This window comes from Emydura macquarii, unplaced genomic scaffold (genome assembly GCF_026122565.2).
Source record: "Emydura macquarii macquarii isolate MOO-44397 ecotype Brisbane River unplaced genomic scaffold, CSIRO-AGI_Emac_v2 contig_587, whole genome shotgun sequence".
Lineage (NCBI taxonomy): Eukaryota > Metazoa > Chordata > Testudines > Chelidae > Emydura > Emydura macquarii.
In genome coordinates this window covers 4,722,798-4,740,333 of record NW_027130724.1, presented here as the reverse complement: position 1 = coordinate 4,740,333, position 17,536 = coordinate 4,722,798, and the positions used below count along the sequence as shown (strand labels likewise).

At 38.1% G+C, this 17,536-nt stretch overlaps 1 protein-coding gene across 1 annotated transcript in view; it reads left to right on the top strand.

Annotated features, from left to right (window-relative positions):
• LOC137148009 (mucin-6-like) overlaps positions 1 to 17,536 on the top strand; it is a 79,357-nt gene that overhangs the window by 33,388 nt on the left and 28,433 nt on the right. The window contains exons 12-29 of the mRNA XM_067540417.1: positions 419 to 488; positions 729 to 866; positions 1,940 to 2,101; positions 2,539 to 2,633; positions 3,151 to 3,283; positions 3,787 to 4,036; positions 4,639 to 4,691; positions 4,791 to 4,900; positions 5,919 to 6,070; positions 6,872 to 7,013; positions 7,819 to 7,929; positions 9,639 to 9,824; positions 10,392 to 10,631; positions 11,657 to 11,813; positions 12,671 to 12,817; positions 13,735 to 13,797; positions 14,766 to 14,816; positions 15,801 to 16,190. Coding sequence (XP_067396518.1) covers positions 419 to 488; positions 729 to 866; positions 1,940 to 2,101; positions 2,539 to 2,633; positions 3,151 to 3,283; positions 3,787 to 4,036; positions 4,639 to 4,691; positions 4,791 to 4,900; positions 5,919 to 6,070; positions 6,872 to 7,013; positions 7,819 to 7,929; positions 9,639 to 9,824; positions 10,392 to 10,631; positions 11,657 to 11,813; positions 12,671 to 12,817; positions 13,735 to 13,797; positions 14,766 to 14,816; positions 15,801 to 16,190 — 2,650 coding nt within the window. The remainder of the gene's footprint in view (positions 1 to 418; positions 489 to 728; positions 867 to 1,939; positions 2,102 to 2,538; positions 2,634 to 3,150; positions 3,284 to 3,786; positions 4,037 to 4,638; positions 4,692 to 4,790; positions 4,901 to 5,918; positions 6,071 to 6,871; positions 7,014 to 7,818; positions 7,930 to 9,638; positions 9,825 to 10,391; positions 10,632 to 11,656; positions 11,814 to 12,670; positions 12,818 to 13,734; positions 13,798 to 14,765; positions 14,817 to 15,800; positions 16,191 to 17,536) is intronic.

The following is a 17,536-nucleotide window of genomic DNA, read 5'->3' as shown; positions in this document are numbered from 1 at the left end:
ATTAATGTCCAGATTGAGACATTTTTAATGATGAAGATTAATTGAGAAAAAAAGACTGAAAACAGTCTTCAAATATGTTAAGGGCTGCTATAAAGAGGACAGTGATCAATTGTTCTCTATGTCCACTGATGGTAGGACAGGCAGTAATCATTTTAATTTGCAGCAAGGGAGATTTAGATCAGCTATTAAGAAAAACTGTAACTACAAGGATAGTTAAGTACTAAAATAGTTTACCAAGGGAGGTTGTGAAATCCCTGTCACTGGAGGTTTTAAGAATGAGTTGAACAAAAACCTGTCAGGGATGGTCTAGGTATCCTAATCCTACCTCTGTGTGAAGGGGTGGACTAAAAGACCTCTTGAGGTCCTGACCTGCCCTACATTTCTATGATTTTATGACTCTGTGCCCTCTTCTTCACAGGACAAAATTGTGATTTCTCAAAATGAACTTCTCACTGAAGATGAACTCAAGTGGCTACCTTATAGATCAGGTAAAGAAAAGGGGAGAACATATAAAATGTACAAGACTGGATTAGATATTTCTTTCATCTGATCCAACATCCTTTCTCCAGCAGTTGCCAACAGTAGACGATTCAGAGGAAGCTGAAAAACCCATAATGCATCTACCCAAATGTACAGTGGCACATGTGAAGGAAACATATATGCATAAACAGAATTTTAGAATAAATAACTAAAAAAGTAATTATTTTAAATGATCTAATTTATTTTAGGTGACATCACCATTTTCAGACAGTCCTCCAACCACATTCAAATGTATACCAGCTTTGGGCTGGAGCTCATAGTTCAAACTCGGCCAGTGTTTCAGGTCTATATAAAAGTTGGACTTCTCTTCAAAGGCAGAACCCTAGGTAAGAAATCCAGTCTCTTCCACATTTCATGATGAAGGAGAGAGGCAGTAAAACTGTCTTTTCAAAGCTTAATAGCCACTATCTAATGGATAGACTCTTTTCGTATGATTCTGAAAAGCTACAGTGAAAAGCTATTGTGTGTTGATAAGAGCTTTTTTTCCAGCAAACAAAAGCAATTGATAGAATTTGAAGTGGCACAGACTAGGCATGACATCCACATTCTTTTGTAATAATGCAGATTTCCCAACCTATCTTCTACAAGGAGTGCTTTGAAAAAGACAAGGGTGCCTGTGAAACCCTGCCTTGTTCAACATGTACTTTACTACACAGCAAATGAATCAGAGCATCGATAGCACAACCTAATTCACTGTGCATCTTAGAAGATCACATTAATTATTCAAGAATCCAGTGGCTCTCTTGATCAATGAGTACATTAGGGTATATATGTGTTTCCTGTGCAGCAGATTTAGCCAAGAATGCATACTCTGCACAACCATCTTTTGTTTAGAGTTCTGTAAACAGTGCCAGATTACTGCATGTGCAGTAAGAGCCATTTCTACAAGCTCTCATAAGTCAGCCAAATCAAAGTCAGCTTTTTACTGGAACACTCAATTCCAGGTCTGAGTGAGGGCTATTTTCCGTGCCACATTCGAACTTTCTATATCCAATTTCTTTGGTGTTAGAGCCATTCAAAAAATCACAGTACCCTTTTTTGGGGGGGTGGGGGGCAGGAGATGGGGGGGAATTGGTAGAGTATTTCCCCCCTTTCTCTTTATGTTTTAAAACAGCTGAATTATTTTTCTCCAAAAAACTTTCCACACAGACTCACCTGAAGGAAGTAAAAATACTTCATGAATTTTAACTTACTAAGTGAAAGAGACAGAAAATTATGAGGGACTGAAAAGCAGAGATTTATAACAGAAATGCTTAACCCATTTAATCTGTAGTAGTCATTACCATTCCATTTGTAATTACTGACACGTTTTGTAATTACTGTACAGCAATGACATCATATTACTGGTGTATAAATATTCCTTGTTTTTCATTCATCCCATGTGTTCTCATGTGATCAGGGTTGTGTGGCAATTACAATGGAGACACTACAGATGACTTCATGACCAGCATGGATATTATTGAAGGAACAGCAGCTCTGTTTGTAGACTCCTGGAGAGCAGGAAACTGCCACCCTGCTGCAGAGAGGGACACAGACCCTTGCTCTATGAGTCAATTGAACAGTAAGTAGAATGCCCTGACCTATCTGATCACCCCAATTGATTTGCTCTGTCTGAGTGATTACCATACGCTCATCCACAAGGGAACAGAGGGTATGAGAGAAAAGAAGAAGAGGACTGTACCATCACCGATTCCTTCATCTATAGGAAGATGTAGATTTCTAGAATATACTTTTACTAAGCGAATCTATGACGAGATCCCTCTCTAAAGATCTGACTATGAGTTTGAGGTTCCCTTGGTAAGTTGGAGGAACTCCTATTGGTACTCCAACTGATATCCTGAAGTCCTTTAAGATCTTAGTCTCTGGCTTTCCAGTGCTATGACTGAAAACCAAGTCTTACCTTATCAATGAATTAAATAAGACAAACACAGCCACCTCCTTATTTCTTATTCTTAACTTCTCTATTCCATAATGTCCATGACTGTTTCTCTCATTTAGAAATGTCTGCAGAGAGCCATTGCTCCATTCTTACTAAGAAGGGCACAGTGTTTGAGAAATGCCATTCTGTGGTGAATCCTGCTCCTTTTTACAAGGTAGGAGCTTCTGCTACGGTCTTGAGGTGAGGCAATGAGAAGCACTACATTGTGTGGGACCACAAGAGGGTCTTAAGACCAAGAATCATTCAAAAACACCTCTCTCCTAGGCAGTTGTGGTCTGGTATGATCACAGACTGCTGTCTCCCAGTCACTAGGAAGGAGAGAATGGGTGTTTTTTCCTCACACAGATAATTAGTTGAGCATTTCCCAAGACACTTCCCCAAATGAACATCTTTAAGGTTACTCAACCTTTTTTTAACATAGTTTTCCTATCTGTAAAATAGAGATAACAATATTTATCCACCTTTGTGCAGCATTTTGAAATCTAAGGATAAAAGCTCTGTATAAGTTAAAGCGCTAAATATATTTTACTTACATCAGCCACTCAGACACATGTTCATTTTCAGTTTTTACATGTAGTCTATAAAATATATTATTTTCCATGATTTATTTCTGAGCACGCTGATCACTCCCAAACATCTTCCCTAACAGAATACTCTGTGTTTCTTTTCAGAGATGCATCTACCAAGCTTGTAACTATGAGGAGACCTTTCCTTATATTTGTTCTGCCCTGGGATCTTATGCAAGAGTGTGTGCTTCAATGGGACTGATCCTCATAAACTGGAGGGACACGGTAGACAACTGCAGTAAGTGACCCAACTAGGTCTTAAAAGCTTGTAATCAGATGCATTTATTTCAGCACTGCTACCTAGAAAACTCAGAAAAACATGGTTCCATTTGGAAAATTCCAGTGGTTGATATGGAATAAAATTGGGCTGTCCTGTCCTCTCTTGGGTTAAGACCAGTTCCATTTCTAAGATTCTCTCTAAGCTGCTGAAATATCATTAAGTATCATGGAGTAATTTTAGGCACCAAAAATCACTTTGCGAATTCTGTAGAAATACTTACAATTTTAGGAGTAGTTTGATTTCATAAGGAATGTAAATGCAAAATACATAAAAAAGTAGGATGTTCACTGAGCTGTATCACCTACAAAGGAGCCATATGTTGATTGGAGGGAAGCAAGGGATAGCTGTTAACACAAACTATTGGTATTATATAATGCAGCACCTTGCCCTGGCTCCAGCACCCCTTAGAGAGGAGATAAAGGAAATGAAGTGTAACTCCCACTCCCGTCTTCATTTTACAGCTATTTCCTGTACTGGCAATCAGACATTCAGCTACCGCACTGAAGCCTGTGATAGGACGTGCCTGTCACTCTCTGACCAAGCCCTGGAATGTTATCCTGCTGACATTCCTATTGATGGCTGCAACTGTCCTAAAGGTACCTACTTGAACCACAGAAGTGAATGTGTTCGTAAATCCTTGTGCCCCTGCTACCTGGAAGATAAGAAGTTCATCCTGCCTGACCAGTCAACTGTAATTGGTGGTATTACCTGGTAAGTTTGTGAGTTAAAAGAAATGAACATACTGCAAGTGGAGGGCTTTGTTTATGTGTCTGATTTTTTTCCAAATTGCAGAGATTTTTATTTTTTATAATAGGGCTGTTGCCTTTTTTTTTTTTTTTTTACTTCTTTCTAAAAGATAGAGGGGTCCAAAAGTTTTTTTTTAAATTATTTGTTTCTCTTTTACCTTGGAAATATTACGCACATGAAATCCAGCCTTCCCTGGTTATGTTGGAGAAGCACTAGGATGTGTAAGAATTATGTTGTCAAGTCCTGTGCCAACACATAAACACAATCCCTGTCCCAAATTACATACAAAACTGACATCACTGATTATACTGTTGCAGTTCAAAGTGTAGCAGAAGCATGTTGACTCATGTTTCATTTTAAAGGAACTGGGAGGAGCAAGAAGCACAACTGGAATGTTTGCTTCATAAAACAGTAGAAGTCATTTGACAAAAAGCCTGAAAGTTGTTTTCTTAGGAGGGTATCACATTCAAAGAGGAAAAATTAAGACCATAAAACAACTTGAGAGCATCTTTTTAATCGTCCTGATTAGTAAGGGATGTGCACTGAAATGCTCTTTTCTTTTCTAGCTATTGTGTTAATGGAAAGCTGAGTTGCACTGGTAAACCTCAAGACCCTTCAGGTATGCATTTGGCTACAGTTTACCTTCACCTTCAAAAGCATTATTTTCCCCATGTTACAGAAAAATCCCTTCATAACTTTGTTTCTTTTCCCCCCCTAGAAAACTGCAAGCCTCCTAAAAAATATGTGTCATGTTCACAGAATTCAGGGAACAAATATGGAGCCGCCTGTTCCCCTACCTGTCAGATGCTGGCCACTGGAATTGAATGTGTGAGTTGCACATCTCTGTGATGGAAACACTATGTGAGAGGAAGGATGGAGCAGTGGTTGCCTGGGGCTTGGGAAGACCCACCTTCAATTCCTTGCTCTTCCACAGACTTCCTATAAGCCTTGGGCAAGTCTCTTAGCATCAGATTTTAAAGATATTTAGGCACCTAATGGAATTTTCAAATGCATCTAGGAGCCTAAAACCATTAATTTCAAGTAGTTTTAGGTGCTTACATGCTTTTGAAAATTCCACAAGGCATCTAAATGCCTTAAAAATTCTGAATCCTAATATCTCTGTTTCTCATCCCTAATCTGTAAAATGAGACAAGAAGTACTTGCCTAAATCACAGAAGTGTTGTGAGGATAAATACATTTAAGATGGGTATTCAGATAGCACGGTAGTGAAGGCCATGTAAGAACCATCACCAGATAATATTGTGACAGTGAATCTTCATGAAAATTGCAATACTTACTTCATAAACTGCCCTGTAGATTTCCAAGCCAAGTAATAAAACATTATACCAAAAAATAAATCAATTTTAAAAAATATCCAGTGCACCAAATGTTGACTTATTACAGGAAAAGAGTTACAAATCACAGTATATATCGTTATATTTACAACAATACAAATATTTCATAACGCAATAAAAATTTTTAGTAAATACAGACGCGGATCAATTAGCAGACTCCTGGGCTAATTAGCAGACTCTCCAATTGTCTGAGAAGTTGGTACCCGTGAAATACAACTTTTTTCAAGGAATCCTGATAGAGCTTATTGCCTCAGACACTAGCTATATTTTAAAACTGAGTGAAGCTAGTGCAACAGGGTATTAACTTGCATAAAAGTGACTTAAATAAAAGCATAGGCTGACTCTTGGCACCAAATAAATAACCCAGATTAAAACTGAAAAGAGGTTATATCTCAATAAAAACAAAATGTCTCGGTCCATTCTCCTTACACTTATTTATTTTATTCATCAATTTTTTATGGCTTATGTTGCAATTTCCTGATCTTTCCCAGGTACCCACTAAGTGTGAATCAGGCTGTGTTTGCACTGATGGGCTTTATGAGAATCTAGATGGAATGTGTGTGCCAGCTGATGAGTGTCCCTGTGAATATGGGGGCATCTCTTATAAAAAAGGGGAAGAAATCCATACCGAATGCAAGACCTGGTAAGAAGCTACGTTATCTCTTTGCTAGCTTTTTATTTGTCTAGACTGCACAAACAAGGAGGAGAGGAATAGGCAGCAGTTGAGGGTAGGAGCCAAAAAATGCTTCTTTAGTGATAAAGCGTGGAAGTGATAAAGCCATTGATAATTGTGACAATATCTATATCTAAGAGGAAAGGTCATCATCTCCTGGCCAGCTACAAAAAGAATAAGGCTTTAAGGACAACTGCTGTATCTGCACATCCAGAAGCAGTAGGAGATCCAATAGCACCCTCAGACTATAAGATATACTAGAAAAGTACATCAGTTCCACTACAGTTGAATGTGTAAGCACAGTCCTCCTCCCTTTCTCTAGACAAATCAACTGACCTATCAACATTACTTCCATTTTTTCTAGCTACAGTCTCAATCAGCAGTTGCTACCATTTCCAGTTCCAAACCTCTCATTAAAATAACCAAAGGCATAGCAAAATCTGCTTTTGTAACAAGAAGAGATGAGTGTCTTCTGGTTATTCGAGGCAAAGTAACCCGTAATGCCTCATGTTTTCTCTTTTTTAAAGTAAAATAAATAGAAAATATACTTTACATTTCATCTTTAGCATGCATTCATTTTCATAAAAGTCAGGAAATTTGAATTTACAGTTCCCATATTAATCATAATTTGGCCATAATTAGTTTAATATTGCATCTATAAACTAAATCAATGAAGTTAATACACATACAAAATGTGTATGTACAAAGGAGATGAGTTAAAGCTGCATGCCTTTGAAATCTTCCTAACAAGATTTTTCTTCTCACCACTAGCACCTGTACAAGAGGCAAATGGAAATGTGTTCAGAAATCTAGATGCTCCTCAACATGTACCCTCTATGGAGAAGGACATGTCACAACTTTTGATGGACAGCGCTTTGTGTTTGATGGCAACTGCGAATACACATTAGCTACGGTAACATCAGTGTTAGCTTCCCTTGGAGATATATATATGTCCCTTGTGATTTCTATTCCTTACATCTGACGAAGTGGGTTACAGCCCACGAAAGCTTATGTCTACAGAAATTAAATTTGTTAGTCTTTAAAGTGCTACAGAACTCTCCTTGTTGTTTTTTGTTTTTGTTTTGTTTTGTTTTGTTTTTTTTAAATCAGTGTTAGCGCTTTTTAGGCAATGTCCTCATTGCCAAGAAATGGCTTGATTTAAACTGCTGTTTACAGATGTGTCCTAGGAAAATACTATACATATCAGGACAACAGGAACACTAGCGCATTTAGTGCTCATTTTAAAACCTCAATTCAAAACGCCTTACGCCAAGAAAAAAAAAGCCAATCAAGCCAAACAAAAATAAAATCCCAACATTTTATATGAAATTACAAAAGACACAAAGAAGATTTCCTAGCATACTTGAGTGTCTGTAGATAATCTACCCAAATATCCATATTGCACCAGCTAAATAGTGTTTTCTAGTGAAGTGATGTAATTCTTAAAACCAAATCAGCAGTTTGATCCCTGGAAGCTGGGGAATGCAAGGGCACAAATTCCATTGAAATGATTTCATTGATATCTGATAACTGGATTCAAAGCCAGTCAGAGATGGGATTATAGCATGACACAAAGTGAGTGGGGACATTGTGTGAGGCTGGCCTGTTATGCTGAGATGCAAACTCCCTGAAGTGATATCTTAGCACATTGAATCTTCTTGTTTACCCTGTTACTTTGAACTCTCAAATGGTTACACAGCTCTGTTTCTCTCCTTTAGGATGGTTGTGGTATGGGCAGCCATCATGCCACCTTTAAAATTGTGACTGAGAACGTTATCTGTGGGAAATCAGGAGTCACCTGCTCCAGGTCCATCAAGATTCATCTTGGGGTAAGAAGATTATGCTGCTGTTATCCCGCCCGGTCAGCCCTCATATCAGTGTAGGAGTCTACCGTCAAGTGTTATCGGACAGTCTACTTGGTGAGCTAGAGCTTTGCAGTAGGATGTAACACGTCACCTCAGTTTGAAATCCCTATCTAAGTCTTTCACTTCCCAAAGCTGTGGCCTGCCTATAAGCCATAAAGGTAAAACCTTGGATTTTACTCTCACATTGGAGAATCCTGCAATGGAAGAGTATCAACTGGTGCATGAACCACTGAAAGAAGCCAAGAAGGCAGTTGTGTGAAATTAAGGAATACTTAACACAGACAGGAAATGAATCCCAAAAAATCCCTCAAATCCAGCTAGTGGGCTTTGGGTCCAATTGCCTTCAGTTCCTCTACTAACTCACTGTTGGTGCATATATAAACTAGAAAAAGTGATTATTCTGATTTCCTCTGTGACCTAGGAATTTCCATCCTCTCTTGAGAGTTTATAGTTCTTAGTCGTGAGAGAATCAAAAGTACATCAATGTCAGATTATCTCAGAGTCATGCTTCAATAGCAAACCAAATGAGGACCACAGACTGTTGAGTTCTTGACCAGGGAAGTATCACTACACAGAGTACACACTTGCCACCTCGTTAATTAACAGCAACAAAGGCAAAATGCCAATGGTTTATTGAAGAAGCTAGTTGCTTCTTTCGCACCTGACTCCTAAATACTTGTTCCAGAGGAACCCTATTATTGGTCCAAAAGCAACTGTTATTTGTGCTTCACTGCTATCAGGAAAGATGTAAAAGTACAGAAGTGCATGAAAGGTAAAACTGACCAAATCAATGTTAGTTACCATCTCTCTGTGTAACTTTGCATCTACTCATTTTAAATCATGGATATAAAACTCTGTGCTTCAGCCAGCTGCACACAGATACAGTTAGTATTATGTCAGTGTTATTTATATACAACAAAATAATCCATTATGAAGTGCTGTTGCACCCTACACTGACCATGAAACATGCTGGGTTTTTTCATGTTCTTCTTCAAAACTTGCATATGCATAGAACAAATCCAGAGAGCTGGGAGCAGGCTAGGTTTTAATTTTGCATGGGATAGGCGCAGATGGAAGAAGAGAATATGTTTTGACAAAATGCACTGATTTGTTTTCTTACATAGGCATAACATAGACTACATCTATACCTCAGAAATTATGTTGAGAGATAGACATTCAGGGCAAGTCTATTTAAAATACTGCATTGACACCACTGCACTAATGCAGCTGCACCGCTGTAGCACTTTAATGAAGACACATTCTGCCAATGGGAGAGAGCTCTCCCACCAGCATAGTTAATCTATCGCTCTAAAAAACAATAGCTATGTTTATGGGAGAAGCTCTCCTGCAGACACAGCTCTGTCCACGGGGCGGTTAGGTCGATATAACTACATCGCTCAGAGGTGTGGATTTTTCACACCTCTGAGCAAGGTAGTTATACCAATATAGGTCTGTAGTGTAGACCAGACCCCAAACAGAGATACTCATCATCTAAGAATTGTGACTAAGCTGACAATAATTCTCCAAGATCTAACCACAATAAATGCAAATAAATAGAGAAAAGAATCTGTAGCAGCATCCTTTAGTGATTCCCAGTAATTACAAAGAGAGAAAGGGACATGCTGAGAGATATTGGAAAATAAGTTATAACTTTCAGGCCAATTTGCTTTCAGAACTTGACACTTATACTGGCAGATGCAACCTACTTTGTATATGGGGAAAATCCTCTGATACAATTCCACGTGAAAAAGAATGCCCTTCACCTGATGTTCGATATCATTATCCCAGGAAAATACAACATGACTCTTATCTGGAACAAGCACATGAACATCTTTATCAAGATCTTCAGAGAAGCACAGGTAATTCAGAGTAACTTCCTAATAAACTTTCCTTAACTTTCTTTGTTAAATACATTTACCCCCACATTCAAATAAAACTGCACATGAGATGGCATTTGTAACAACTTTCTACTGCAGCAGGGATCTTCTAGAAAGACCTCTCATAACTCCAATCCCTTCTGGAGCAGAAGAGATCTTCACTGGAGGCTGCTCATTAGCTGATTACCCAACTTCACAACAACATGAATCTTTGGGCTGACAAGCTTACGTGTTGTCCAAATGACAACACACCCTTTCATCCCCCAAAGAGGCAGAGAAATTTGTACAGGATATTTTGACCTCTAATGGGTGCAGATCATATCTCTGTGTGTGTACATTAAGGAAGAACTCTGCTATTTCCTTACATTATCTATTTAACAAGAAAGGCCTCATACACAATAAACTAACAGTATGTAGCACAGTATTTACAGATTGCAATCACTATTGAGAAACAGGAAGCAATGCAGATAACAGAAAGAGAATTCAGACAGTTAGTTGTAATTAGCAAATGGGGCAGTCTAATATTAATGCTTTCATTTTTTCATCTAGGAGCATCTCTGCGGTTTGTGTGGGAATTATAATGGGAACATGAAGGATGACTTTGAAACCCGAAGCAAATATGTGGCATCAAATGAGTTGGAGTTTGTAAATTCTTGGAAGGAAAATCCTCTGTGTGGTGATGTGTTCTTTGTAGTTGATCCCTGTAGCAAGAACCCTTATCGTAAAGCTTGGGCAGAGAGGAAATGCTCCATCATCAACAGCCAGGTTTTTGCTCCCTGTCACAGTAAGGTAAGTAAGATTTTGGCCCTCTTTACATGTATTCTACTGTCTTCCAAAGGATTATCCACTCACACTTCAATGTGTATCTTCTTCTTTCCCAAGATGCATTAATGCCATATACATTAAATTTATTCTTGCACCTTCTTCACCTTAATATGTTGTATCTCCCATTTGCAATGTGTCTTAACACCTCCTTTCCTAGTAATACTTCACTTACCTTCATCTACTATTCTGTTAGCAAAAAAACCTGAATATAATATTTACCAAAGATTTTACAGTGACTATACAGTGAAGACTCTGGAATCAGAAATTAGGTGGCTATTTTCTTGATGATTCCTGAGGCAGAGTAGGATATAGCCTTTGTAGCTATATGGGTTCTGCAATGCCGAAACAGAACAGAAAAAAAAATGTTTGTCAATAAATCAAGCAGATATGACTAGAAGACATAGCAGGAAGCAGATCAAGACAGGAGCAAGATGCCATCAACTCTCCTGAATGCTTTGGGTCCCCCCCTTCTGGAAAAATGAAAATACTGGAAGGTCAAGTAGAACCAGAACTTATGAGAGAAACTTTCCATATTCAGGAAGTGAGCTAAAGTGAGAAATGTGAACAGTATTCATGTGAATCCTTGAAGGGTATGAAACTGCTGAACTTAGATGCCTCTGTTTTAGCTGATGTATTTTGCTGCCTAATCACATGGAATCATTTGACTCAATGTTCAAATACATATATGGATCTAGAGATATCCTTCAAAATATCATAATTTTCTATTGATATTTTGCAGTGCCTAAGAGTTTACTAAAAATAACAGTTTGAATTGGAATTTTTTATTGCTTATTTTACTACACAACAACTAGAGGAATAATTCATACTTTCCCTTAGCAAAACAGATTATGTTCTGAATGTTCTCTCTGTAATCTGAGCTAACATCTGTGGTTTAGTCCAGTTATAAACAGGAAAGAAACTTTCTTGACCAATGCACAAGAACAAGAGAATCCTGGTTAACTAATTTATTCCTTCTCTCTCGACCAAAGGTATACCGCATGCCTTATTACGATGCCTGTGTCCGAGACTCCTGTGGGTGTGACACTGGAGGAGACTGCGAATGCATGTGTGATGCCATTGCAGTGTATGCCAAAGCATGCTTAGACGTAGGTGTCTGCATTGACTGGAGAGCCCCTGAATTCTGTCGTAAGTTTCGTGAACACCTTTTAAAAATAACCTATGTGATTTTTATTACTAGCTTTTGTTTTTGATGCATTTTATACTTTGCCAAACTATAAAAGGGGTTTAAGGGACACTACTTATTATTATACGATTAAGGTACATTGATAGCGCAGCATGGGGGATTACTTGTGTAGCCAATGCCTTTGTTGTATCTGTGCTCTAGATAAATGGATGACTTCATTCTCTAGTGTTCTTAACTTTGCACATTTCATCAGCATTGAGCTCACCAGAAACACAGTATTCTATCATGGAGAAATGAGGGAGAGAAGTCAAGGAGTCACGAATAATAATCTTGTGATATATTTCCTCTGTTGCTACTGTAGAACTGACTGCCAACTAGCCAGTAATGGGAACACAACATTGTAAAAAACCAGACCTGTTCCCCTACTTGTGACGAAATCATCTTTGTGCTGATTGCAAGGAAATAAACAGAGAAAGTTGGGGCTCCATAAAGAAGGAAAAGTTATCAGTGGTTATCAATATATGGTTGCTATATAGAAAAAGAAGTGATATGCACAGGTTTCACAATGCTTTAAAGCTATAGTTTTTGATACTTTCCATTTAACACATCAATACATTATACCTTACAAATATCTAAATGCCTACACCTGCCACTTTTTCTTATGAAAGGAAGAAATTAACACATACATCACTAGAACACAAATTCGAATCAGTTCACCCACAGTCGAGGTCAGAGGGCTTGCACTGAGTCCCCAAGTACTGTTGAGTTGCTTTCTTCCTGCCTGTTCTGAATCCTTTGAGGAACTACATTCCATAAACTGAAAAAAAAACAGACTTTTCTTCTATTTTTGCTTTTTCAGCTGTCTATTGTGACTACTTCAACACGCACCAAAAGTCAGGCAGTGAGAGTACCTACAACTACAATTACTGGGATGAACAAAATTGCACCTGGCATTACCGGCCTTGTAATTGCCCATACCAAAACTACAAATATGTCAACATTGAAGGTAATGATTGTCACAATTTCAGGGTTAACTGCACTTTTGACCACCCTTCTACTCCTGGTCCACCTCGAGGACACCCACTTAAGGTTTCAAGCATCCAGCCATCACACCTCACAAGCAGATCTCCCTCTAGACTGGGGGAATAATACATTTATTCTTAGAATATAAGCATTATAGAGAAAACACATACAAACAATAAAAGTTCCTATATGCATGCTAAAAGCTAACCAGAGCTCACCCATCAGTCTTATCAGGTCCTAGTAAGCCGAAGTTCTTCCAACCTTTTCGCCAGGGTTGGGCTCCCCTTGGACAGGGGGTCCTGTCCATTTTCTGAGTCAAAAGAAGGGCCTGTGTTATTTTAAATTTAGACATTTTATACCAAAAGTCTTTTCTTTGTCTGTTGGTCTCTAGGAAATCCAGTTTGAACCAGTATATTCAAGCTTATCTGGGTGTGGTACCTCTCTGGAGGTGTTTCAACCTGAGTGATTCATCTTAATCACCCCTGACTGTTTTTGGTATTTTTATTGTATTAACTGGTGGTTAAGACAGTGATGTTTCCATTGGCATAATTTTTGGAGCAATGATTACATAGTCTTAATGTAGTATGTTCATCTTCACCTTACTACTACTACTATCACAATGATAAGTAATTGACATAGAATCCATAGTACAGAGTGCTGTAATGACCTCAGCCTGTCTTGAACATGAAGCTTACAATTCTTACTGTATCAAGAGAAATTTCCTTAAAGAATTTGGAGATGCCACTGGATAAATGACAGATACCATGTTTGCTCAATACGCGGTCACCTTTTGTTAATTTCATATTATTATATTAAGTTACCTACATGTTAAGGAATAAACATTGTAGGAGACTGCTGTTCTCTGAGGAATGAGTAAATCCTTCTCTCCCCACTCTCCAGGCTGTTACAACTGCTCGCATAATGAATACTTTGATCATGAGGAGGGAAAGTGTAAGCCCTGCAGTAAGTAGAGATTTATACAGTCACTTTCTTTCTCTGTAAAAGCTAGAAGCTTTAAAAATTGAATCAGCTGAATATTTTGCAGGAGGAATTTGTTCTTAATAGTTATTGATTAATAATGACTGCTCATCCAAGCACAACTCTCCTCTGTAATAATTGTGTTGCTCTACTGCTAAGATGATTAAGAAGGTAGCTGAATGAAAACAGGCAACTAAAAATGTCGGTCTGTGAAGGATTGTAAATTAAATAGTAGTTGGAACGCTCTTGTTGATTTTAATAGTTGTGATGAAAAGTTACCCTCATTCTAAGCTTGAGCATTTGATAATGTCTCAGTGCCCCTGAAAATAATTGGCTCCATGATGCCTTCAACATCTTTCCCACAGTGAGTGGAACTCTGGCACATGATAGAATCCAGTACATAGACTTTATCTAACAAGTTCCCTTTTCTAGCATGCATGCTTTTTATTACTTTTGTAATCTTTACTACTAGGTGGTGCCCCTATATCACAGTGAAGTGAAAGCTTATAAAAACAAAGATGGGTAGATAATATTACAAATGGGCTCAAGCTGCAAAATTTGGATCTGCATCATCCAGACTTGGATCCAGGGTCTTTACCATGTTACACAATAACAACCATCATTCCAGGCTTCTGCTTATTAGGGCTATACTGTCTGCAGAAAATCCATATGTACATTTTCCTGAGACATAAGGCTGCCCTTAAGCATGAACATAGTGACAAAGATAGCAAAAGCATACTCATTCAAACAAAGTACTGATTTCCTCAATATTGTTTATTTCTACCGAAATAAAGATTTTCTATGAAATGTATAACAACTGAGCATTTTCAGGGATGTCTTGCAGATTGTTCAATTCTTTCATTTTTCACTCATTCTGTAAACTCTTCCCTTTGGAATAGCTTCTTAATTTGTTCTCATTAACATGTTAAAACTTTTCTTCTATTTTTACACAGCAGGACCTGAACCCACTAGAACTACCCCTGAAACCTCTACACCTTCAACAGGTTAGTTCTGTAGTCAGTGGAAATAATATGTGACATAATCATCACATATTGGATTCTAGAAATATATTATTAATTCCTCATTTTCAATAGTAAGCATTTATTCATCTTTGTAAAATTATTTCATCTTCCTCTGAAATGCTTTATATGCAATAATGAAATATATCCTGGCCTTATAAAACTTTCAAGTGAGTTTTGTGTGTTAAATTAAGGGATTGTGATTACTGAATGCTTCAAGACATTAGCAATGAGATATTTCTGCTGGTTAAAATCCAGGACAAGCTGATAGTGACACAAGACAATTATCACCTGACTTAGCCTACTGGTATATGAAATTAATCAGTAGTCTCAGCACCGTTCTTAGTGGAGAGATGTGTGCATCACAATTGTGTCTAGTCAGGAGTCTTCAGAGACTAATGAATGATTAGGTCCAGAGATCAAACAATCTCAATCTTAGAAGTGCTTATTCTACATAACAGTCAAGTCATACTCATCCAATATGATAAAGAGATCTACAGCTGCTGACACTTACAGTTGCATGGAATTCCTATGATATCGCTGGAACTCAATGAAAGTGTAGATCTTTGTAAAATCAAGGCTCCTGGAAGACCAATGTGGTAAAGATTACAGTGCCAACTGTTCGCACTGTGAAATTCAGAGGATAATAGACTAATTTCCATATCATTTAGTCTGAAGTATTTATGAATGCTGAATTCACTTGAAAGCATATTGAAGAAAAGAAAAAAAAACAAATAAAGTTTTTGTGACATCTTCCTACTCTGGGCCATTTGCAAGTACATTACTAAGAGGGATACTGAAGCTGAGGATAGTTAAGTTGTGTCAAATTTTATACATATAATAAATATATTTTAATCTTATTTCTTCCTAAGATCATTTTTCTATTGATATGACAGATATTTATAGAAATCAATTACTAAAATAATTTCTTATACTCAATATCTATATTTTTATTATTTTTTCTTGTAGCAACAACAATACAAACTACAGCACCAAGCAGCACTAGGACAGTTGAAACACCAACTACTACCATACCACCAACAACCACTGTTTTAACTAGAACACCAACCACTACATCCACAGAGTCCACCATACACACGATTTTAACCAGTATACCAACCACCCTATCAACTACAAAAGTAACTATAAAAACACCAATTATTACAACAAAACCTGCCACCATCAAGCCCACCACTCACTACACATATGCAACCACCATTACAACAAAGACAGCACCGTCAAGTCCCCCAATCACAACACTAACTGAGACCTCTACACCAATAACCACCACGAAAATAACTATATCGTCAACCCCAGAAAAACCAATCAGCCCTACAGTGACAGTCATCTCAACAACTGGTACGTTTTTTTTTCATTACTGCCATTGTTTCTAATAAATTACATTTTCTCAATTGTCTTCATATTTAAAAAAAACTTAAACTGTTAAGAAAGAACTGTGTAAGGCTGCAGAACAGTAGCAGATGAAAATGTGAAGAATACAGGGTTTTGTGTCACTATGAAATTCAGTCCATATTCAAGAAAGACTGAGTTTATATGAGCCACAGAAAGCACCACTAATTTTACTTAGACTTAATTTCTGTCCTATTGTACGAAGTGTACACTCAATGCTGTGCTCTTTTAAAAATAAAAAAGTTATTCCCTATCCTTAAATTTTTGCAATATAAACTATTTATGCCTAGAAACTGAAGAATGCTACCTATTTAAATAGTACTGAAGAAATGAACCATTAATGTTCTGTTTGTTATACAAATGCCATGAGAGTGAAACTTTACTGTGGACAGCAGAGGATTCTAATTTCAGTTTGTTGTGCACTAAAATAAATATTAATAATAGAAGCATCTTCAACTTGCAAGAGCTGCAGTTGCAGAGAAAGGTGTGCTCAGCACCTGACTTGAAGATGAACAGTGCAGATAGCTTCTCAGGGGAATTTAGCTTCTAAAAATGGTTACTTACCTGTATTGTAACTGTTCTTCGAGATGTGATGCAGATGTGTATTCCATGTGGGTGTGCATGCACCCAGCACACCGAAGCCAGAGAACTTTGCCTTAGCAGTACCCATATTGGCAATTATCACAAGAGAGTTAGGAGCCGGGTGGGAGTAGAAACCCTCAAAACCCCACATGGAAATGAAGTACCGCTTCTCCACATGCTTTGCTGTGGGAGGCAACAAAGTGGGAGTATTCCAGAGGGCCTTTGCAGGGTCCATGACAACCCCATTTATCAGAAGGGCTACTCTCCCTGGAACTGATGGTTGAAGAATATCCAGCAGCGTATGCATTTGCTCCTGCAGAAATTCAGCCTGTATGCCTAAGATAGTGGCCATATGCCTCAGGAGATCCTGATATGTCTTTAAGTCCTCGGACATCGAGAGAGAGGAGAAGCTCATCACAGTAGAGTCATCTGGAGAGGACAAGGAAGTGGTTTGCTGTGCCAAAGATGGATCTTGTTCTTGAACAATAGGATCCAGTTGGGATAACCCTGGAGGCCCAGAGGTAACAGGGCAGTGGTCACTTCTAGCTGTGGTGGTTCAAGAACAGGAGCCACCAATGAGACCGCCAATCCTGCTATGGAGCAGGGCAACAAATGGGACCTCAAAGACCAATGAGCATCTCAAGGATTGAACGAGGCCGCTGAGCAAAGGAATATGGCATTGGTTGGTAGTAGGCTTTGGGACAAGAGCCCCT